Source organism: Venturia canescens, chromosome 3, assembly GCF_019457755.1.
Source record: "Venturia canescens isolate UGA chromosome 3, ASM1945775v1, whole genome shotgun sequence".
Lineage (NCBI taxonomy): Eukaryota > Metazoa > Arthropoda > Insecta > Hymenoptera > Ichneumonidae > Venturia > Venturia canescens.
The window spans coordinates 473,256-496,841 of record NC_057423.1 but is presented as its reverse complement, the minus strand read 5'-3'; the positions used below and the strand labels follow the sequence as shown (position 1 = coordinate 496,841).

The window sequence follows — 23,586 nt, the reverse complement described above, 5'->3', positions numbered from 1 at the left end:
TATTTCTAAAAAAATATCGTTTCGTTACTTTTTTTTCTTCATGTTTTTGCTTTTTTTGTTCATTTACGTTTAGAAAACAACAATATTAAGTATCAAGTAGTATATAATAACATGTAACATTTTTGGAAGTTCCTCGCACTGGGCGTTCAAATTGTACGTACGTGAATGTGTTTAGTCTTTTATCATTTTTTGCTTTTTTTTTTTTCAATTTTTTTCGCAAACTTTTTCGATTAACGTTTTTTAATATTATTCTTTTACTCGTTAGCATTTAGCACGGTAAGCTTGCCGTTTCTCTTCTTTGATGAGTAAAAAACGAATGGAGGCGGCAAGAAAATTCGTCATTTATAATAATTGATACGGGTTGCAACAGCAGCAGCCACGTAAGATTACGAGTTAAGAGATACATTGAGCGTTCGTTTGAAAATTTTTCGTAGATTTCAGTTCTTTTTTCGCGATTGATAACTTTACTCTGCCTACATTTGATGGCTTCGATTAGTACAGTGATAATATTTGAAAAAATGATTTTTTTTTTGTTTTGTTTCAACGAGAACATAATGATTTCGTGCAAGTAATCTTAAGTTCGTTCAGTTCTTATGTTCGAGGTGTCGTGAGAGGAGAGTTTAAATGAAAAGAAAAACCACATGTAATGACGTAATTTCCGGATTACGATAATGGATAATAGTAATGACATATTTAATCAATACGAAAAACGTTCGGACAACAACACCATAGATCTTTGGATCTTGATAGATATCCAAAGATTTGTCTATGCCTCTCATTTCTCTCCCTCACACACGCACATACGCGCGCGCGCGCGCGCGCACACACACACACATATATATGTTCATACATACATATTTTTGTTTTTATTTCGCGATACATTTGTATTTTTCGATCCCCAGCTTAGCAGCTACGTTCACTCTCTGTCGGTGGTCTTTGATGCGATGCAACGAGAGGGTTTCCAATTCATGTACAAGTTTCAAACGACACACTGTTCTTAAAGATTCGAGATTATCGCTCAAACTTGTAGATTTTTACATCAAAATCATTAACTTTGTAATCATTTTCATTCAAAGACAAATGTTTTTCAATTTTATTTCTTTTTCTTCTCAATGAATTATGAATCATGAAACAATAATTAATGTCATGAGCCTTTTGCTGATCTACCAATGAGGTAAAAAAAGAAAAAAAAAATTAAACAATATTGAAGAATAAATATACTACATTTATCTCGTGTCATTTTATCAATGTGTAGAGCTAGTTCGTTTTCGCTTAATTTTCTTTCTCATCGAGCGGGTAGTTATTTAGGGATACATTATAAATATTTGTTTGTTTATAGTCGGAGATATAATGTTTACAATATATACAGGAAGAGGTATGTGACGATCGTAGTTAGTCCAAAGCTCAATTTCTTTCAAACTTTCCCACCTATCTTTCTTGTTTGCACTCTAAAAACACAATTCGAGTTGTGTTGCTTATCTCTTTTGTGACAAATCGCGAACCGTTTTTTCGCTGCGCCCTCTCTCTGATCTTATAAAAACAAAATGATCTGAGATTAGGAATTTTTTTAGAAAAAAGTGAGACCGTTTTCCATGGCGTTATAAAAAGCTAGGACGTTTCGGCCGAGTTCGCTCGTTGATAGATTACGAGAACAGTGATTCACCGTGGACACTTATCATCATTTCGAGTATAGACCCAACAAGACGCAAATGGAGTTTTACAGTCTGTTTGTTTGTTTGTTTGTTTTTTTTTTCCGTATCGTTTTGAAGAACAGGAGGAAAAATGGGGGACTCGTTATTCAATTAGTCCATGTACCATTTGCGCAATGTAGGTACGAAGATAATTGAAAGCCGTAGATTAAAAGATCCTTCTTATTCAGTGATGATCAATTCATTGTTTAAAATTCCACTATCTTATTTTGCTTCGTTTTCTTGTTCCTTATATGCAACCATGAAATATTTACATGAACTACGAACGAGCGGAGACGAGATTATGGGTAGAAAAAATGATTGTTTTTCCGATGATATCTTTTCCAATGGTTCAATGGACCATTGGTAAATGTAATTAGGAATATTTATTAAATAGCTAGGATCTCGAAGTATCTGAATCTTCTTCATGGCATATTATAAAAGTATTGGAAAATGTTTATCATTTGTTTATAGGTAAAAAAAGACTATTGAGAGCACTCGTTCGTAATTCTCACGGGAAAAAACAGGCACTCGCTCATTCATAGCCTCACTCAGGCACACACATATACGCAGGTTATAGCGTTGCAAAACAATCGTATCACGCGGAACGTAAGCAACGTGTAAACGAAAGAGCGATAAACGCATACTTATTTTTTTGTATCAATGTTGTTACCTTTCAAGCGGTTGGTAAATGCTCCTCCGGGGCTACTTCGTCCAGTGCTACGGGTACCGCGAAACCACGAGCTATCAACTCGTCCGCCAGTGATATTACACCGTGTTTTTGAATATTTAGATACAAACTCACGTAAATATTTGAATCTATGTATCCTTCAATTTGTGCTTGTCCGATACTGCCCGAACACATTTGAGCTACTACGTCGTATGCTTCCTGTTTCCATTCGCCTGTAGTGGACAAAGTAAAAAAAAAAAAAGAACGTTAATCGGCATTCACCGAATCGATGTATCGCGCGAGATAAACGAGAACGGAAAACTCACCGTTCACCGGTCGTATATGCGCGAGAAATACTTCAATCGCTTGAAACGGAAGAGTTAAGTAATCGGACCGGATCTTTCGCATTTCTCCGTTACTAAAGGTCCAGTAACCTCCGTGATCCACCAAACGGACCAAATTTTGTTGGCCGTTTGGATCGGGGTTTTCAACGTACGCCCGAACCCATCGATCGTAACACTTTGCGACAACCAACATTCCCTCTGTAAATGACAAAAAAAAAAAAAAAACAACTATCAACGATTTGACCGGGACACGGCGAGGGCGAGAGATAAAAAAATTTGAAACTGACTGGAAAGTTGATCGGGCACCGGTGGAGATTCGATGGTATCGTAATGCTGCGTCATGTTTTGATCTAAAATTCTTAACGACGGATACGTCGGATGTGTAGGAAGTTGTACAAACAATCGATTCGGTTTGAGTATGTGGCAGACGGTAATGTCGTTATTGACACCCTCGACGAGCGACAAATGCATCAATTCCGAGACCCATGAAATTTCTTCGGGATTCCTCAATATTGATATTTCCTCAAGTGTTACAGAAGGGAATTTCTTGGTTGGAAATTTGTGTCGAATCATTTTTAGGGCCGCCTTGATACAGTCGGGTGTACCGGTTATCAGACATATCTTGGATTCCTTGGACAATGGATGTCTTTTTACGCAAACGTGAACACCCGTTTGGGTATTGATATCGTGAAGAAACGCGCCACGTTTACCGATCAAACGTCCGACAAGAGTTTGGGGCACCGCGAACTCGTAACTCGTTGGATTATTGTCTTTGGCGTGTCCCTTGATGCTTCCACCTGGATTGAGAAAATTCAATTGTTTCAGGGTACTCTTGAAGATAAATGCCGATACAAATGAAATTGAAAACAAAAAAATACCTTTCCCACTGTCGGTACTGCCTTCGCTCCTGACCTCATCGGTGACGCTTCCTCCTTCCAATACCCCAGAAACGGGGCTATGATTAGCGGAGTCTCTCTCGCAAATGACTTGGCCCTGTACTTTGGGATCGCTGATATTGGTTTGATGGCGCGATTCGGATATGGCAACAGGCTTGTTATTTCCAGCCTGAACCGCCAACGCTGAGCTCGGAATAACCGCGGAAGCTGCTTCTTCTTCCTCGGTAACATTTTCAAATGTCTGAAGAATTTTCGCGTCGGCGTTCTCGCGACTCTTCAAGCTTTTTTTCCCCATCATATCCCGCATAGAATCGGACATATCGAAATTAGTGGATTTTGGATTGCTTCCGAGAACAATGGCTTGACAAGGCTTGATAACCTCGTCGTCGGGGCTCTCGTACCAGCAAGGCTCTTTATCCTCCAATGATTTTCCCGATTGAATGGAAATTTGCTGAGAGCCCGATCTTCGCGTTGGTATATCGAGACTTTGGCTGACTCGCCTCGGTGTACAGTGCTGGGATGTCTCGCTGTTCGAGCTCGACGTGTTCAATGCATAAGACTCGTCGATATGGATCCCCGAATCGTAAAGATTCAGATGTCCTTTATCAGCCTTTGTATTATTCTTACAATCTTGCTTAATATCATCGATTTCTCCTTTCAATTTGTTCACTCCACCTGGGTCAACTCTGTCTACGCGTCGGCGCTTGTACCAAAAAAAGCCAACGATAAATGCAAACGCGGGTATCGTCCACTTTACCAGCTGTATATTCCTTGCCGACATCCTGCAAGTCCACGGTAGCTACGATTTTTCGAAACTCGTGCAAACTGTTGAGCAAACAAATAATCTTTCAATTGTGTCTATCAATTGTACCTCAAATCATTACAATCGTTTCAAAGTTGCAACATTTTGCTATTTATTTTGAGGATGATACGCTGCGATGATGCCTCAACTTTTACATTGGATTATTTGCTGAAATTAGAAAATTCTTTTATCGACCATCTATATTATTTTTATTCTCAACAATTTAATATTCGATGTCAACACATACGCCGCTCATGAAATTACGAATTGTTATTCCAATGGCTCATAAGAGAGGAGAGGAGTATTGAACGATATTTCACACACGCACACCGGTCGTGAAAGTCTCGAACCGTTAACGAAGAAGGACCAACGCAGTGTCGGTAGAGTCTAAATTTGAAGGTCCAGAGCGTTCTCGTTTTTACACACAATGCGTTACTATCTTCTTATACTTGCATTTCCAAAAAGAATGATAAAACATTTATTAACACCTGCATGACTGAGCCAAGGAAAAATGGTGAAATGGTGAAAGAAGATAAAGAATGCGGAGGGAAAAAAAGAAGACTCTTGCAAGCTTCGATACAAGATATATTGGTTTAAACCGGCGTTTGTGGGTCGTTGACAAGGCTTCGGTATGTGTAAGATAAAACAAACGAGGCGAATAAGAATATTTTTTAAGACTGCTCTTAATTAATAATGTGATACAAACATTTTTGTTCTCCGTGGACCCTTTGAAAACGTCAGTCCGGATATGAAAAAAAAAAAAAAAAAAAAAAAAAAAAACAAATATTCGGATTGGTATAAATGTGAAAAGAAGGAGAATGAAAAATTTCACGACTTTATATCGTATAATAATATAAAAGATAAATGGCTGCGGGTGCGCGCGGGCATAAGAGGCAAAAACCTCGTTGAACTTTCGACAAGTTGCCTCAAGTGTGAGGTATACCGGTTTTTGCCCGCCCGTAGACACTTTGCAATCCTGTGTTAACTCATGAAGAGAAGCCGATCTCGCGTGTACAGCTATCGATACGTACATGAGACTACGCATATATACATTCACGTGCGAACGCTTTTATACATACATGCATGCATCTCTGCGTATAAGTTGTGTGTAAAGAGGTGAAACAACTCGAACACTCGTCTCCGGAAAGCTCATTGCCCTGTAACGTCGCGGGTTGCAAAGCTTTCGTGACGCTTTTTATTCCAATAATTCATTAATGTTAATGCAATATTACGCACACGCACAGCTTTATTTGCGGTAACTTACGCTTCGCCGTATTAATAACGCGATATAAAACCTTTTTTTTTTAACCAATGATATTTTCCATCAGCCTTGACTATAAACACACCGAATTCTACGAAATTATTAACACGATACAGTTCTTCGTACAGGTGGGAAAAAAATGTTTTTATCGCTATATATCATTCGAATCTCGAATATCATGCAAAGTTGTAAAGAAATTGTAGAGAAAATCATTGGTGTTCGACGACTCGAATGTTAATAAATCGATTTATGAATTTGAGCAATGCTCGAGGTAAGTTCCCGACATCATAGTTTGAGAGTTTAACGCTTATTGATTTCTTATCGCGTCGTACAATAAGACGAGGAAAAGGCATCGCGTCGTTGCTCGGGCACAACAACGATGATAAAATTATTATTATTTTTTTAAAATCCTTTTGAATGTTACTCACCGAAATGGTAGCCATGCTTGAAACAATAGGTAAATTATGATAATAAACCAAGGGGCAGGATAATTAGTTGAAGAAACTTTTGGGAAAAACTCCAACGCCAACGAGTCTAACATATGGACATACCGAAATAATAATTTCGAGGAATTTTAAATCGGATAAAGAATATCGATAACGACGAATAATTGAGAGAACAAAATCACAAAGAACAAATTCATGCGGTATTCCTGCATACGGAAAAACGAAGGAGACGGAACTAAGAATAACGAAGAAAGAGGCAAGGTATCGCCGCAAACGCGAACACGGACTAGAGGAACGTAACTAGAGGAACAATTCGCACGTTCACCGGTTTTCACCACGTGGTAAAAGTTGGATAAAATTTGCGCGAGGCGAGAGACATTTAAGAATAAACCGCGCAGACGCGCGGCATTATTACCTTCTCGCCTCACGAGCCAATATGTTCGAAGGAGCGAAGAAAAGAGAGATAGAGCCTCGAAGACGACGAGAGAAGAAATAAAAATGTTGATCGCCTTTTCCTTGGCTCCTTTTCTCCCCAGAGATATATACTCTCTTGATACGACATTCATTCACGACGTTTGCCGGATGAGCGAACATTCGTAGCAGGTACACGAACCTGTGAGACGAGACTCCTCGTGCGGACATTCCATTTCAACTCGAAAAGTTATCATCACTTATCGCTTCTATAATATTCTTCCAAAACGTTGGATAGAGCAATTTCCAAGATTTTCACATTCATTCATTGAAATTTCAATTCGTAATGAAACGCAATTACAAAAAATTACTTTGTTTACGAATAAATAAAATATAAATGTATCAACACGGATGTACAAAGTTTAAATGATCTAATTTATTAATGGCATTAATTCGTCACAGATGCATACACATTTTTACTCGTGTCCAAAATTGTTGCTATACACGAGACCAAATGGGCAATTATCGTTGGATTAATTAATTTCAAATTTCAATTCAATTAAACGTCGAACAAATACAACAATAATGAAATAATCCGGTGTGCACAAACGGTACGAATTTTAAGAGGATTGTGATTGTTTTTGTAACAGATTTCAATGGTCCAGCAGACTAGAATACTCGAAGTTGGTTCGTGCGATCGAAATGTTCGCGGCGTGCAGGCCGGGGTGAGGTCGGTGTGGTAACCGTACGAGCGAGGTGACTATAGAAAACAATGTGTGATCAACGATGAACGAGAGAGAAAGAGAAATAGCCGGAAAATAACAAGTAAAAAATGAAGTGTATTTCGGCCGGTGCCCCCTCCCCCCTCCCCTAAAGATCCGAGACAAGCGTTTTTCGACTTGAGAAAAATACCGAGTAGTTTTCTACAACCCAACATTTTTTTATCCCACATTGTAAATGTGAAATTTTCTTTTCCACAATTCATTAGTCGCAACACGAAAGTTTACCCGACCTCGTTGTTCAATTTTTACGAAGGTCAAAGTAAACAAATAAAAGATTCGCAGGGTTGTTTAATCTGCACACACGAATTAGTCGCTCACATGTGTATATGCGTCAGAAAATGTTGGCTAGGCCGAGCGGTTCTTCCTATCATCGCATCGCTGAAGAGTCATTACACTCTTCGGATCGCTTGCTAAAACCATTTTCACACTGGACTCTTGGCTCTCAAAGAGCTGCTCGAGAATTCATCGTGTGAAAGAGTCTCGTGTGTCTTACGAGCGATGCGAGTCATTCGTTGTGTGCACCATACCCTTTATTTATAATGTTATTTACGCGTAAACGTTGTAGAAAAATATGATAATACGGTCTCGTATTTCATAATAAGAATTCATGCATATGTAGCTCCGAATTGTAACCGGACACTGATAAAAAATGGAACAATGTCATATTTTTTCTTTCAAATATGGACACGCGTCTCGGAACTTTCTGTTGTTGATATCGTTTTCGTAGATCTCAATGGCTTAAGAGAGGTCCTTATCGCAAATATGGTAAAACTAAGCTTGATACAAAACCGAGATTGTAAAATCGTTGACGAAAGGGAGGAATCAAAATTTCTTCGGCATCTTTTGGAATTTAAGAAAACAATGTTCACGACGTTTTCCCAACGCTTATTCAATTCCTTTACAATCTCATGAGGAATCTTTTGAGCAGTGAGACTTTGATAGAATACTATATTATTCGCTGGCACTCTACATCCATTCGTATGGCAAACGACATGTTCGACGAGTGAAACGACTTCCCGGCTCGGTATAGTAGGTACAAACCGTCCGTGGAATTCACGAGCATGCCTATTTCCAGATGTTTTCGTACCTACATCGCCATTATGCGCACACATGCACACATACACAAAGTCGATTGACGAAAACGTTTTTAAATGTAACTTAACCGGATCCCGGAGATCGCGAACAATTAAAAAAAAATGCGTTAGGTCGGCGAAAATGTATTGAAAAAAACTGTCAACTCGACATAATTATTCGTATAATTGGAATTTTTCAACCGGTACAACGTGTTGCGTCGCGGCGATCGTATTCGCGTCCATATTGTGCAAGGCTAATGGACTACACACAAAGAACAAAAAAATATAGCATACGCATCCGTGCGTGAATCTCGTAGGGTTAGTTTTTTTTTTTACCATGTCTTAAACGTACGAGAATGAGTCATTATGATCAAACGAGAAGTGGAATTTCTTGAAAATTCACGTATATAATGTACACAATTGCGTGAAATATTGGTAGCCGTGAAAAAAAATTTAGCCGCCACGCTGCACGCCTTTGTCGTCGAATGGTACGGTACAAAAGTATTCGAGATGGAAAAAGCGACGACACGCCGCTCACGAGTTTTACGTATATGTATCCGGCTTCTGGAAAACTTTCGTTACTCACCGTATGCGGTAAACTCACGTTGAACAATAACGATGTATCCGGTGTGTTTCGGCTCTCGGTTAAACGATGCACTTTTTTTTTTCAATTTATAATTCAATGATTTTATCGTAACGATATAAATGCAGCGCGTTCCACGTGAACACAAGTGTTTTCTTCGAGAGGGGGAACTTCTTCTCACAGTTAGCAATATGGCGGGTTACAACGATTTTCGGTGACCGCATGTGTGTCGCTGTCGAGTGAGAGGAAGAAGGTTGTATATTTTTGTGAATGAAACAGCAGCGCACCCCCGTGCCAGTCGCAAGAGATTTGCTTTTGGAACAGACTGCCAACTGTAATAGCTTCGGTGTTGGTATGATTGCGCCTCAGTCGGTATTGCAGAGGAAAAGCGATTGAAATTATATCTCTTTTGTTCCGCCTGATTCCACGGTAGTTCTCGCCCGATTCGATGGTCGAGTTAGCAGCAGTAACGTCAATATGCTACGCCATTAATTATATATTTCTGAAAATAATACAAATCACTCATTACTCATTGCTGCTTTAGGTTCGTCGCATCTAGGGACTTTTCGTGCAGTTAGCTGTGTTCGCTCGTCGGCAACGGGGCGGAGGGCTCTCTCTCTCTCTCTCTCTCTCTCTCTCTCTCTCTCTCTCTCTCTTTTACGGTTCACGGTCAGCAGCATAATTTTTTGTATCATTCGTCCCAAGCCACGGACGGTGTTTTTTTCTCCATGAGTATCAATGCCTAAAGATGGAAAATTTATGAAACTCGTTAGAATTTTTGACTTACAATCGGTTATTTGAAATGCTTTTAATCGGTTGATGAACCGGTAGATCCCACCGAGAAGCGAATACGTTTTCGAGCTGTATTCTCGGGAGCTCAACGCACAAAATGAAAAATACAACTCTTTTTTACCGACGAACGGCATTATTATATTATCGGCATTCGGTGGGATAGGAATGAATTTACTTCTGCTCCGATGCGGTGCAACTTTGGCTTATATAATTCATAGATTTACCTCCGGATGGAGTTGTTGAAATACAAAATAATCGGGGCACATAAAAAACCCATTTACCCATTTGTTTGGTTCTCAAATAAAATTATTCTAGTGGTTCCAAAAACAAAATTTCTTATTATTCAGACTGCTTTGACAAGTTGATAATTTTGAAAAGACAATAAACAATATATGTTACTATAGTTCGAAACGGTGACGAGGTTCATTCGTTCACGTACTTTTGTCCTGCCTTTCAGTTCTCACCTTTCGCAACTCGCGCGAAGTATACCCGGGGCCTCTTATTTTAATGTGCCTCTTATTTTCCCCTCATTGATAAAGAAATTACACAAATCATCATATATACGACCTTAAGATGAGATTTAACATTCACCCTCGGATGCTAACCCCCGTAGATAGCAGGGCTAATAATAAAAGCTGTTTAATTCTTCGGGCCTTTTCCATTTTCGCAACTTTGCGGAGTTGCCCGGGTTTATCGTCAAGTGATTCCAGGGGTAAAAGCGCTCCGAAGGGACCCGTGGAAAGAGAAAAATGCACGGAAAAAAAATACTCATTAACGAAAGTATAATAAAAATGAACATATCAACAGATGTTTGACGAGGATTGAAACGGGTCTGCGAGCGGTTTTGGACCAGCGATGCTCGTTTATGTTCTACACTGCTTATTTGTGTTGGAGCACACACACACACACACACGGACGCACGCTCGCGCACACGAATCGGAGGAATTGCAAACGTTAGGGCAATTCTCAGCAGCCCTTGCATCGTCAAGGCATCGTCTCGCGATGGGCCTTTGTTCGACGGAGGCTCTTGACCCAAACGCGTTAGGGTGACCTTGTCTTCTCCGATATAGGGTGTGTCGAAAAAAATCGATATTTTATTTTCGGGCTCCACAAGCATTTTTCTTCTTATTATGCCAAACGATGAAGCTAGCCGCACTTCAATTTTCCATAAGAATAACAGGTGAAAAAAAAACTTCGGTGAACATTGTTCCATATCATCTGTAAAAAAAATTGCACAGATATTCTACTTACGTATTTTTGTAAAAAATTGAATTCCCTACAAAAAAAAGTCCTTAGAGTCATTGGCCTAGAACCAACCGTTCAACGATCACAGCAGTTTGAAGTTTCTAACCTTACCTAGCCAGATTTCGTATGTATCATTTCCTATTTTCGAGGTCGCTCCTTTTAATGGTACTGTTTAAATTGGACTGAAAACTATTTTTAAGTATAGTTTTTCAAAAATAGCTTCTAGGATCGTTATCTAGGCAAAAATATCGGGTACATACTGTTCTCATTAGTTTGAACGAACGACATAAATTGTTTGTCTTTCCACTATTTGTTTGAATAAATTATGAAATTCAATTAACCAAACCAAATGCACAGATACAAATATACATAGGAAAAGAGAGAGAGAGAGAGAAAGAGAGAAAACAGTTCAATTTATTTCCCGTGCTTACAATTGAATTGATTAACTTATTATAATTACATGTTGGCGTAATACCGAACCGTTTGAGCGCTGTAAGCGCACACGTTGGCATAATGCTGAACTGTTTCAGTCTTAATTTTTTTTAAATATAAAAAAACATAGGCTTAAAAGAAGTGACCTCGAAAATAGGAAATGATACTTGCGAAATGACGTTAGAAACTTCAAACTGCTGTAGCCATTGAACGGTTGGTTCTAGGCCAATGACTCTAAGGACTTTTTTTTTAAGAGAATTCAATTCTCTACAAAAATACGTAAGTAGAATATCTGTGCATTTTTTTTTAAACATGATATGGAACAATGTTTACCGAAGTTTTTTTTTTCACGTGTTATTCTTATGGCAAATTGAAGTATGCGGTGGGCCGGCCGAAATAATTTTATTTCGGGCTGTCCTTTCGGCTAGCTTTTTTTCCCGCTGAAATTATATACGATCTAAGCTTATTTCGGATGACTTGCATTGAGCGCGGTGTTGGAAGGGCAGGGTTTTGCTCGAGGAGTTTGCCAAATTGGAAATTGATAATTTTGTTGTTTCAGTGACATTGTTGTTGTCAAGCAAATTTTCCAATCACTCCCGGGACAGCCGGTATAAGCGCGGATGCACCGAACATATATCGGGCGACCGACCCTGTATATACGCTACGTCTGGTCACGTATTCACCCCGAGATTAAGTATCGAAGCAAAAGACGCACGTCCAAATGAAAATATACATTTAACGAGATAAATCTTAAAGAACAGATCGAGAGAGCCAAAAGAGAGGAGAAAAAAAAGTTTTCTCGATAATTAGCATTCGATGGCGAACTTCGAATCGAGTTCAATCTTATGCGTAGACGTGTTTATGCGATGCCCGTTTTTTTTTTCATCAATTCAATCTCCCCGAGGACTGCGTTGATTTTTTTGCCTCCCCGTAATAATGAGAAAGTTTGTACGAAACTGAGGATGAGAATTCCTTGAGCTTATCGCTTTTAATACGTATATATATATATAGTTGTCGAGATATGGATGAAGCATCTTCCCCCTTCCCCGTACCCTCTTCGCGTATATTACATATATATGTATACATTTACCGCGTCACGAGGGTGCAAAACTCAAGATTATTCTGGCAGATCGTTTCAATATCATGCTACTTTATGGAGATATATTTGTATATATACGATATACGCGCATTCAGGTTTTACGATGCGAGGCAAGGTTACAGCGGTCGTCGGGTCAGCTACACCGCACGACCGCCCTTTCGCTACCCTTGTCGCGAGCCGCTCGTCTTTCCTCCGATCCTTTCTCTACTAGCCATTATATTCTTTCCCATCATCCCCGACGAGTAGAACCAGCACCCCTGCCCAATCCAATTTATCCTCCTACTCGTGCTTTCTTCACAAAAGGTGACGCTTTTATTTTCTTACGATATGCCTTCGATTTGCTCAATTCGAACGAGATGCTGCTCAATGAAGCGTTCGTATGTACCATGCAAAAAAAAAATACTCGTGTGAGTTTCTTCGACATTGGGATTCCGAGTTAAGAAAATAAAAAAAAAAAAAAAACACCTTTTTTTTCATTTCTTTTCCAAGTTTTCAGAAAATTCGGTGAAAAAAAGTAGCCAAAAAAATAGTTTCGCAAAGCTGTCTTGCACCGTCGTTGCCCGCAATACACCAGGTCAATTTGCTTGAAAAATCATCATGAACCGAAACGCCTGATCAAAATTCTGCATGCGGCGACCGTTTACAAAAATGGTCGGAACGAAATATTTTCTTTTAAATTTGTCTTTATTATTTTATGTATTTTGTGACAATGATGATCATTAAGATGTTCAAAACTGCGGGTTCTAATCCTGGCACGAGAACATAGAATTTGGTAGACACAATAAAATGCATTAATTTCAATCGAATAAACGAGTTTTTGTGTGAAAATATATTTCGCATAATATGAAGGAATATAGAGGCGGAATGCAATTCATCATTCAACCAAAAATGATTGCATTCCCTTCACCGTCGGAAAACTTTTTTGCGAATTCTTGCATTTCCTGTTCACGGGAAGGCAAAATAAGAAAATAAAAGTTTGCGAAGCCTCTCGGGATTCTATGGAATGGATCGATAAATCGCAATCGGCGGGGAACAGACCCATGTATGTTAATCAACGGAGAGAGAAAGAGAGAAAAGAATGGCATAGCATTGTCGTAACAATGACCCTGTCTTTGCGTTATTAAACAGTATATATAACTAATACGACTTTCGTAGCCGCTTCTATGGTACCAAGTTCCGCACGTGTTGTATGCAGTACATTTATAGAAGCTGAGAGTGAAAAAGTCTAGAATAACATACGGGACTCTATATACCAGAGAAATGTAGTTGAGCCTTTTTAATTCACAGAACGCGCCGTGTTTGCTCTTACGTATTTCTTCCCCTGTACAATTGTTGTCCAATAAGCGAATGGTACAATCAAGAATCCGAGAGCAACAGAGCGAATGGAGCTTAAAAATATGATGGTGGAGGGGGCGTCTGGGTCACCCCCTCTCGTCCTCACGGTCCGTCCGCGTGTCTGTCGGCGGAACGTTGGATTTTCGCTTATACCGCGACATTCGGAACCCTTGCAACCCTATCTTCCTTAAAAAAAAAAGAAATAAGTATATGGAATAAGCATATCGCGCGGAGATTAAACGTGTAACGGAAGAAACTGCATTCGCGCGAATTAGTCAAAGTCGAGTGAGATTATCTATATATATAGATATTTGGCGATCGATCGGCAAATAATGATATAAGTAGGTGGACGGTGGAGAACTGTACGAAGCTTCATGAGAGGTTAACCCTCACCTCTTTGTTGTCCTTCCTCTTGTACTTTCCTCCCTGCTCACCTCGTCCTCGTGTACCGACATCCCCCTTGGACGCGGATGAGGTTCTCGAAATTCACGAACAAGAGAGAGCAAAAGAGATAGAGGAGCGAGTACGGCGGGAGCGAGGTTGTCTGCGCTGGAGGGGGTGTCTGGGTCAATCCCCTCCAGTGTGGGGGTTCCCAATTCCGAACGCATTTCCCGGGGTTCGCAAATGGCCTCTCTTCACCAAATATTCTCAACAACAGGCTCGTCCGAAGAAAAATTATCCAGCATCATCTATATTTTTTTTTCAAAACGTGCCGGCGATAATCATCGGTGACTGCTTTATTTTTTAATTTTTCATTTCACTGGTGCTGCTGCTGCTGCTGCTGCTGCTGCTGCTGCTGCTGCAGTTGTACTGTACGTGCGTATATATTTATTTATACGCGCATGAATACGCATCGTTATATTCTTACTTTCGCAAAAACGCGTCACGGTCATGACGTGACGACGCCGATAACACATTTTACGAGTAATAAAAGTGTGAAAAAATGATGCCGTCGGGCATAAAAGTGGCACAATTGGTTCAGTGGGGCGGTGTATATTCCCGTGGCCTTGGACGGGGACAATGATCTTTCATCGTATATAAATATATACCCGCATATACTAGCCCTGCATCGATGAGCGAATACAGCATCATTCATAATCTGTGATTCAGAATCATTGAAAATTTTTCTTTTTTTAATTACACTCATTAGTAAGGTTCTTTAAATTTATCGTAAATCAAAAAATTGTAGGTCATTATCATAAGAAGAAAGGAAAAGCGGACAGGGATTCGTGTGGATCGAACTGTATACGCGCGCAAGATCGTGGTAGACATGCGATAAGTGCACATCGGACTGTTGCACTACTGTTGCACGCGCTGTATGTGTTTCGTCATATCTGTACACATTGCTGGCTGTACACGGCTTGCTGTACAAGATTGCAGCCCAGTATGCCATTCTATTGGCGCGCGAGAGCTCGTATATCATAAATATATATATACTCGGATCAGAACGCTCTCTCTCTCTCTCTCTGGCATGGCTTTCATATCGATATTCAGTTTCAGTCCACCTCTTTTCAGATCGTCATCTCTCTTATGCACGTATAATAAAGATATATTGCAAGTTAGACTTGTGTCGTTTCTATATGCAACTTTGAGTGCGAAACGAAAAAAATAAATAAAAAAGAAAACGAGTAAACTGTAAAATTTGGCAAGATTTTGACAAGTAGTAAAAATCCGGTATTCATCCCGCATTGATGCAACCAATTGCGAATGCCCCTGTGACAAATTGAACCGTTAAATAAGTTGATATTTAATAAAATTAATATAATTAATCGAACCTTGGCGTAAAAGAAGCATCTCGCGTGTCATTTTGAATTTCTGCGTATGTGCACGGCACTGTGGGTGCGCGTTGGTTATATAAAGTTGCAGCATTCTGAGCTCATCGCACGGTTGGCCCTTCGGTTGTGTGCGGGAAAACTCTGGGAGCGTCGAGAAGTGCGTTAACCCTGGATCGGTGCGTCGGCCCTTCAGCGTTTCTCAACACACAAAATGCCTCACGCGCCGTGCCACCCCCCGTCCGTCCTAAAACTGCGATAAGCATATTCACATATCGACATACGCGCCCAGTATCGATTATCAATGAAAAAGTAAAAAAAAAACGAAGGGTTTAAATTAGAATAAATAAAAAAGGGGAGGGGGAAAGAATTTATAAAGAAAATGATCAAAAATCAAAATCTTTTTTGATCGACGAGTACCTATATAGGTATATGAGATAGATGAAATTTCAGTTAGAACGAGATCGCTGCTCGCTCATATTTGCAATCGCGCAAAGAAGAAAGTTCAAATATAGAGCGTGAAAAAATAATGAGAGTACAGCAGGCGCGAATGGTCAATGTCAGAATGTCAGTAGGAGGAGGAGGAGGAGGAGATTGCTGCTGGGAGAGCGGTGAACCAACGATGCAATTGTTCGAACCTCTATGCATCTTCCAATCCTCTCTCTCTCTCTCTCGCTCATTTTATACATCCCGCGAATATGTTGCACTGGTCTTTGGGCATTGCACTCTCGGTTGCATTTTCTCGAGGGCGGTCGCGGTAGGTTGATGCACGCGGAATGCGCGAGCCTCGAAAAGAGCCGACCTATGACGAGACGAGCCGAGAAACTTGGCGAGAGCGCTCTTTCACGGAGAAGGAGGGAGAAAGAGAGAGCGCGCGAAAAAGTTTGCAGTGCATCGCAAGCGAATGAAATGCAGTCGCGATCCAACCCGCCTGCTCGCAGCTGCAACGGTCATCGCGCGTTGTTGACGAGTTCGATGCACTTCGCTCGAGCTCCCTTGCACCCGTACTGGGTGCATCCACGATTCTCCCGTAGCACCGCCGCTGCAGCGAATGACTCAGCGAACATAGAATGAGAGAGAGAGAGAGAGAGAGAGAGAGAGAGAATGCGCAACACACGTTCATCGTGAGGGGATACGGCCTTGACCCGACTGCACCGAAGTGCATTGTACCTTCGCGATTTGTATTCCCTCTCTCTTCAAACGTTCCCCTCTTTGGCTCCTCCCTTATTTTTTCACAATATTTAATAACCTTATTACTTAATAATCCATACGCATGCATATTATACTCCGCAGATGCTACATTTTTCCGTCTTCGCCAATTCGTTCCCTCATTATACTCAAGGTATAAAGATTAAAAAATTTTCTCAGCGTTCGTTACGCGAGTGATCTCAAACTCCGAGTAATGCCGTTGTAAGAGCATTATGTATTTCGATTTATTAAAATGTAATAACTCACAAAGGCATCATTTTTTAATATACGATTATAAATATATATGTAGGTTTCCAGTCCCATACGCTCGCGCACCTTTGGCTCACTCTCGCGAGTCGACAATGTTATTAGTCCGATAAACGGTAAAGTTATTGTCAATATTTGAATCTACCGCGTACGTATATATACTGATTTGAAAAATATCATCAATCATAACGACGTTAATCTCGGCGTATAAATGAATATGATGTAATGCGACATTGTTATACACCACAGACGTACTGGAATAAGGTATATGTAAATTTTTAAAAGAACGCGTTGTCCTCGGTCATAGAACGAGTTCAATGGCTCCTCGAGGAATGGGCGAGCACGCACCGGAGCAAAAGCCTGAGAAAAAGTCTCGTAGAGCAACAAGCAAAAGCATTATAACTTTCCTCCACTTACGCTTCTATGGGATCCGCGGTATATCTTTATTTTATGGAGCACCAGTGTCATCGACACGGCGGACCATTAGCCCCTCCACCCGTTCTCTTACCCCGTTCAATGTCCGACGTTTGTTCCCATTGTAAAAAGGTCAATGCATCTATCTCGAGATAACCTTATCACATTGTCACGTCGTGCAAATATTTAATGCCCTTGTTAAATTATACAATGTCTCAGACAATGTGAAACAATGCGTACGGCGCTCGTGGATTGTCTTTGCAATTTTTTTTTTTCGCAATCATACCGCACTCGAGAACCCCGCAATGAGTGCTGTATATTTCAATCAATGCGGGTAAACCAGAAATATAATACTTACTATTTAATCATGGAGTGGAATAACATTTTGCCATTTTGTTTTTGCAAGTCGCTTTACGTTCTCCTCAAATAGTTCACATGTTCTATAATATAGAAATATTATTATTGCCTATTATTGTGCACAACCGATTACTTTAATAATGGGAATTATATATAGAAATTTTTATAGTTGTTCAAATAAAATGATACTCTGTACGAGTACTTGAAATACTACTCTGAGAAAATGTAAAAACAAATTTTTTTTTGTCAGCTGCAAGAAAGACTTGAGAATCACTCTTGAAGTGGGGTTAGTGTTTTCCGACTCCCTTGAGATTGGGGAGTAAAAAATCGAAGCAAGGTCACTCGGAATTGGCACCGAATTTCTCGCACATTTACGACAAATCCTCCTCACCTCGAGTATTTTTCCTTTCCATCGCTCTCTCCCTCTCCGTCTCATGCTCTTTGGGATTTCGGTGCGCGCGTATTTATATATCGGGACGAGAGGGATGTATTTTGGTCATGAGACGCGTGCCGTGATAGCTTTTCTACGCAAACGGGGGAATTTCGCGCCCTCAACCTTGAACCGACGAAAGCACGAGAGCGCCCCGACGAACGACAATGTCCTGGCCTCTATTCTTGTCCTTGTATATACTTGCGCCGTCCCTTTTCAGACTTGTTTCCCGCATTAACTTTTCTCTCAACGAATTCGAGCTTTCCGTCATTTTCTCACAGAAATAACTGCGAGTTTGCTCACTTAATCATGATAATAAATCATAAATAGAAGAATCCACCAATTCTCTCGTAATTTTCTCCATCGAAAATATAAGAGATTACTCCAAGCCCGTGATAAAAATAGTTAACCTTGGAAGTCGATTCAGCGTGCTGTGTTCAAGTTATCGTCCTCTATTTCCTTTTCATGCGAGGGCTTTCTTATTTTTTAGTCGATGAAATTTTTTTCATTTCTTTTTATTAGTCATTTCATAGTAAATTTCAGAGGAGAATAAATGCAATGGAAGCTACAGACAGGTTTTCGATGAAAGAAAAAAAAATGAATTTTTTCTAGTCATAGCCTCGTTTGAGCTAGCGTTTGAGCGATAAAAATTCAGCGATACAGATGTCATAGTCGTGATTGAAAGGGGTTCATTGATGGATAATAATGTAATGTCGGGTTTTTTTAGCGGCGCAAAGCCCGCCGATCTGACCATGGGCTGCATTATTTTATCGATCGAACGGTAACGAAAAGTGGGGTCGGATAATAAGGCTAATGCTCCCATCTCGGTCCCGACGCATCGCTACGAATTAATATATATATGTGTGCGGGGTCGTCCGGATGTTGATCGAGGGTGCCGCCCTCCTTCGCCGGCTCGGTGAACAAAGAACGTCTGCGAGTAATTTAACGTCCCGTATCAGACACAGTTTCAACCTCCTGAACTAGTGAAAGAACGAGAGAAAAATACATTCGATAGGCGCGACTAGTAAAAGTGAAATGTGGATGATCGTCTTTTTTCTCCATTATTGGCTATCTCTCCTCCTTGGGGAATGTGCCATTCCGTTTGGTAGGAATATGTACATCCTTTTGTTCACATTTGAAAGAGAAAAAAATATAATATATTTTTTTTTTCATACTCTTTATAATAGGTTGCCAGTTTACAGTGGATGCGAGAACTTTATTTAGGACCCTTATCTTGCACAAATTTTTCGCTTCGTCAAATTGACTAATATTATTGATGAATACGAATCGATTCGATTGAATAATAAACATGTATAAAACAACCTATAGGCGGCATAAAATCTAAAGATGAGAAACTCTGCATCGGGGTTGTCGCCGTCTCGATCGGCCATGGGTGAACTTGACTCTCTCAACAGGCGACAGAGGTTGCCCACCACTGCCACCGCGTCGAGCAGAATAGAAGATCAAGCACATACGTACATACATATATCGTTGGGTAGACACGCGATAGTGCTAGGGGTGACGCGTGGGTGGAACGTCGAGCGGGTACACGATATGAAATAGCGAGAAAGTGCACCGTCTGCCTTTCCCCCTCGGTCGACGACGCCAACCACCCACCGCACTGGCACTTTGTCCCACCGAGCAACCCCTCGTCGTCCATCTCTTGGCTGATGTGCATATATATTTACCAAGATTCTACGAAATATCTTCATTTTCCGTATTTCCTTCTTTTCCATTATTTTCTTACACTTTTTCATTTGGGCTCAATTTCTGATGGCCAAAAAAATGAATATTGCAGCTCGAGGAAACTTTGCATACAACGTTTTTCTTAAGTAAAAATAAGAGGGAGAGAGAGAGAGAGAGAGAGAGTCGATTTGTGTGTTATTCTTTCTTGGCTCAGCATCAAATATCTAAGCACAGGGTTGAACGATCCTTCTAATTTTACGTTCTGATTCTTTTAATTGGATACGTTCGACTTTATTTTTTTTCTTTTCCAAGTCGTGCACGAACCATACAAATAGATCGCAGTCGCCGCATTCAAAATAAAAAGACAAAATTAACATGAGCTTTGTATGCATACTAATCGAGGCTCTTCAATATGTTACATGGCTTTTATCGATCCTCTAGCTCTTACATTGAAATGTGAAGGAGAATCGTTGAAGAAATACGCTTAAAGAGGATGAGATGCGGAGCAGGGTAAGACGGTTGAAAGCAATTTTCGATAAGACCGTGTCGATAGGTATCTCGATTCGGGTGTTTTTTAGCCGTTTCAAAAGAGGGATGCAAAATGGTGGAGTTGCGAGTGTATTCTTCTCTTTTAGGGCTTCTCGCCAAGCGCCTCCTCGTGGTTTCGGCGAAACGTTAGCTGTGCGAGGTGCATTCTGTTCTGGATGACGGTGGGGTAGCGTTGAAGAAAGCGCCAGGGTAAGGTTGGTTTTCGTCTGGCCTCGTAGTAAAAGTCTAGGGGAGGGTTTAAAAGAGAGCTCCGCTCGAGGGAGTGAAAATGAGGGGACGGAAGAGCAGCACGGAGAGAGAGAAAAGAGACGCGAGAAGAAAAGAGGGTGAAAGGCGGAAAGGAAAAGAAAAAAATGCTGATACCACCGCGAGCTGCTCTTCCACGCTTTTGAATGTCAATGTCTTTGTCTTCCATTTCGTTGCTGGATACTTCTGCATGGTTCTTCGTTACCATTGCTAGACAATTTTAACAGCACACGCGCAAACGTACCGAGTCATGTGCGAGTAATAGAAACAAGGGTAAACATCGGTGCGTGCGCTGGTATTGGTATGACGATATTTTGCGAAATTTTACGTTCCGTCCGACTTCGGCGCATCGCTAAAAACTCTTATTGTCTCCAGCGGTTCCTTGCCCCTCTGCTCTGCCAGTCGTTCGCCTTATTGATACATGCGACGACGACGACGACGATGATGATGACAATGATGACAATGATGACGATGCATTCGCAACTCTGAACGTTGAACCTGTATGCACGCGTATAGTAATATATAGAAACGTGAAACGCAACCAATGTTTTTACACAACAGCCACCCTGTCGTGCATCTCTCTTCCCATGCTTGCATCATTTTTCCCTCGTTTTTTAAGGGCGTGTCGCACCAAGAGCCCCTTGAGACACGACGCAACGACGCGCATTTCACGTACCCCGTTGCTCGAGAATGGATGAGTCTTGTCTGGCGGGTTTCGATCGCCATTTTCTCATTGTCGCGCGCGGCTCATTCAACCGGATTTAACCGCAAACTCGCGTAATTATCGTCATTTCATCGTGAGGAAATAATTGCAGCGAAAATGTATATAAACTTCGGGTACTGAGTAGATTTTTCAACAATCATCCAGCAAAAATGGATTGACTGTTCAAGCACTTTTCGAATAATTCAAATATTGAGATCAATGCGGTATAATACTTATTATATTATTAATATTGTTTTATTGTGCATCAGTAATATGTAGAAGAAACTGAAAGTTTCTGATAAATGTGCAGCAAAAGAAGAGCGAAATGGAGCAATACAAGCGGGAACGGGAAGCGCAAGTATATGGCACGGAGAAAGATTTCTCGAGACGATTATCTCTTTGCCAAGATCCGTCTCTCTCGTTCTCCCTGCTTTTGCTCCGTAACATTTTCTTTCGCTCAAAGTCGCATCGTACATCTTGATGTATCTCTGTGTGCATCAATTCTCTCTTTCTCTCTCCGGCTCGGAGTATAGTTCATCCCCTTGGCTGTGCGCCTCCGAGTCTCGCTCGGTCGCTCCGACGTCTGCTCCTTCGGATTCTGTGGATCTGGGTAGTCGGGTTGCACGGACACATCGGGGCATATATATAAAAATGCAGGCCATAGGGATGCTACGTGAGGCTTTTGCGTATGCGCGAAGCCGTGCGTTGGTGTAGGTTTGTAAGGGTGGAAGCCTGGGTAGAGGAGGTTGAGGTCGTCGGGCCTGCGGGAACGAGGCATTGACCTCCAGTGAGTTAGGATGTCTGCCGGTATTGATTCAGAGGGCTCGAGAGCGCCGACGCTCGTCGTCGACGCTATACCAGCAACAGTGGCTTCGTCGCCACTGCCACGACCACCGCAGTTCCCGTTCATCGTGTTTGTATTCGTACTCGTGCACTCCCCACATATCCAACCTACCTCCTATGTGTATGATGCGCGCAGAGATATGCTGCAGCAAACACTCCTCGAGTCAGCCAGCAGGATTCCCATAAAAAATCAACTTTCTCGCTCAGGAACAAGAATATATATTCAGATATACATTGAGGTACTTTGGTACACGGACCAAAATCAGATCTCAGCACTGGTAGCAACGCGAAAGTCAGGCGAAGGAAAGAAGGAAAGAGGGGAGGACAACCGGACACGAGGGGTGCGAGGGTGCGCAACGTGTATTCGCCGTCCCCTATTATTTTCAGAGGGTACGAAGTTATTGAGGAGTGTGTAATAAACAAAATCATTGATAACATGCGTTGCAAAACGTATTTGTACTTCCCGTATTTTTTGGTATACCATACGAAAGTTTACAAAATTGCGTGTTTTCGGAGAAACGAATCCGCGAAGCGTTGCCGAAGCAGGTATATTCATCAGTTTAGAGAGTAATACTTTGGAGTTGTACGACGATTGTACACGGTTGTACGTGGTTCAGCGGTGAAGGAAGAGGGGTTGAGGGGCACCCACATATACCGGTCGAGCGGAAGAAGGTGCAGGATAAAGCGATGGGGCAAAGAGAAAAAAGGGCAGGAAGAGCGTGAGGAAAAGAGATAGCGAGGTCTGCTGCGGAGAGAAGGGTTAGAGACGCGTGCACCGGTGCAACACGCACACACACACACACACACACACACACACAGTGCAGACAGTATGGAGGCACTGGGGCGAACTTTCGCTCTCTCGAGCTACACGCGCGCACCAGCCATTGGAACGTCGAAAACTCACCCCTGACGACGTCCCGCTACTATATACCTCAAAGCACTAGTTCTCTCGCGTTCGCTTCATCCCTACCTCCTCCCGCCGTCCTATGAACTTTGCAATATAGTTTAAATTCTCCTCAAACTCTCTGCAAACTCTCTTGGGACTTTTGCCCTCGTTACATCTATAAACAAACAAGGGATTATAAAAGAAAAATTATTCCAGCATCGCGTTATACTTTTGATCGTTGTACAGTGAATATTTCATTAAATTATGTTGTTTCTTTCTCCTTTCAATTATTCTATATTATCTATATTCTTTTTTACAAATCTGTATATTTTCAAATGGTAAGGAAGAGCCTCCGATCGAGCCGAGAGAGAGAGAGAGAGAGAGAG

General features: G+C 41.1%; 1 protein-coding gene across 3 annotated transcripts; it reads right to left on the bottom strand.

Annotated features, from left to right (window-relative positions):
- Window positions 1-58: 58 nt before the first annotated feature.
- On the bottom strand, window positions 59-9,184 carry spoon (spoonbill). Of its 3 annotated transcripts, none has more exons than XM_043414066.1 (5): window positions 8,960-9,184; window positions 3,581-4,423; window positions 2,990-3,499; window positions 2,685-2,900; window positions 59-2,591 (listed from the first exon to the last, which is right to left on the bottom strand). In XM_043414066.1, exons 2-5 carry the CDS (start codon window positions 4,377-4,379, stop codon window positions 2,365-2,367), a joined length of 1,752 nt encoding a protein of 583 aa, XP_043270001.1. In that variant the 5' UTR covers window positions 4,380-4,423; window positions 8,960-9,184; the 3' UTR covers window positions 59-2,364. The 3 variants fall into 3 exon arrangements, with proteins under 3 accessions (XP_043270001.1, XP_043270002.1, XP_043270003.1); XM_043414067.1 differs by lacking the exon at window positions 8,960-9,184 and adding an exon at window positions 6,090-6,408; XM_043414068.1 differs by lacking the exon at window positions 8,960-9,184 and adding an exon at window positions 5,480-5,622.
- Window positions 9,185-23,586: the final 14,402 nt, after the last annotated feature.

Bases quoted from the DNA above. Each gene is read 5' to 3' on its own strand.
- spoon (XM_043414066.1), bottom strand. From the start codon at position 4,379: ATGTCGGCAAGGAATATACAGCTGGTAAAGTGGACGATACCCGCGTTT. The intron at 3,500-3,580 runs GTATTTTTTTGT...TTCTCAATCCAG, and splicing joins CAGTACCGACAGTGGGAAAG to GTGGAAGCATCAAGGGACAC. The intron at 2,901-2,989 runs GTCAGTTTCAAA...TGTCATTTACAG, and splicing joins GGTGCCCGATCAACTTTCCA to AGGGAATGTTGGTTGTCGCA.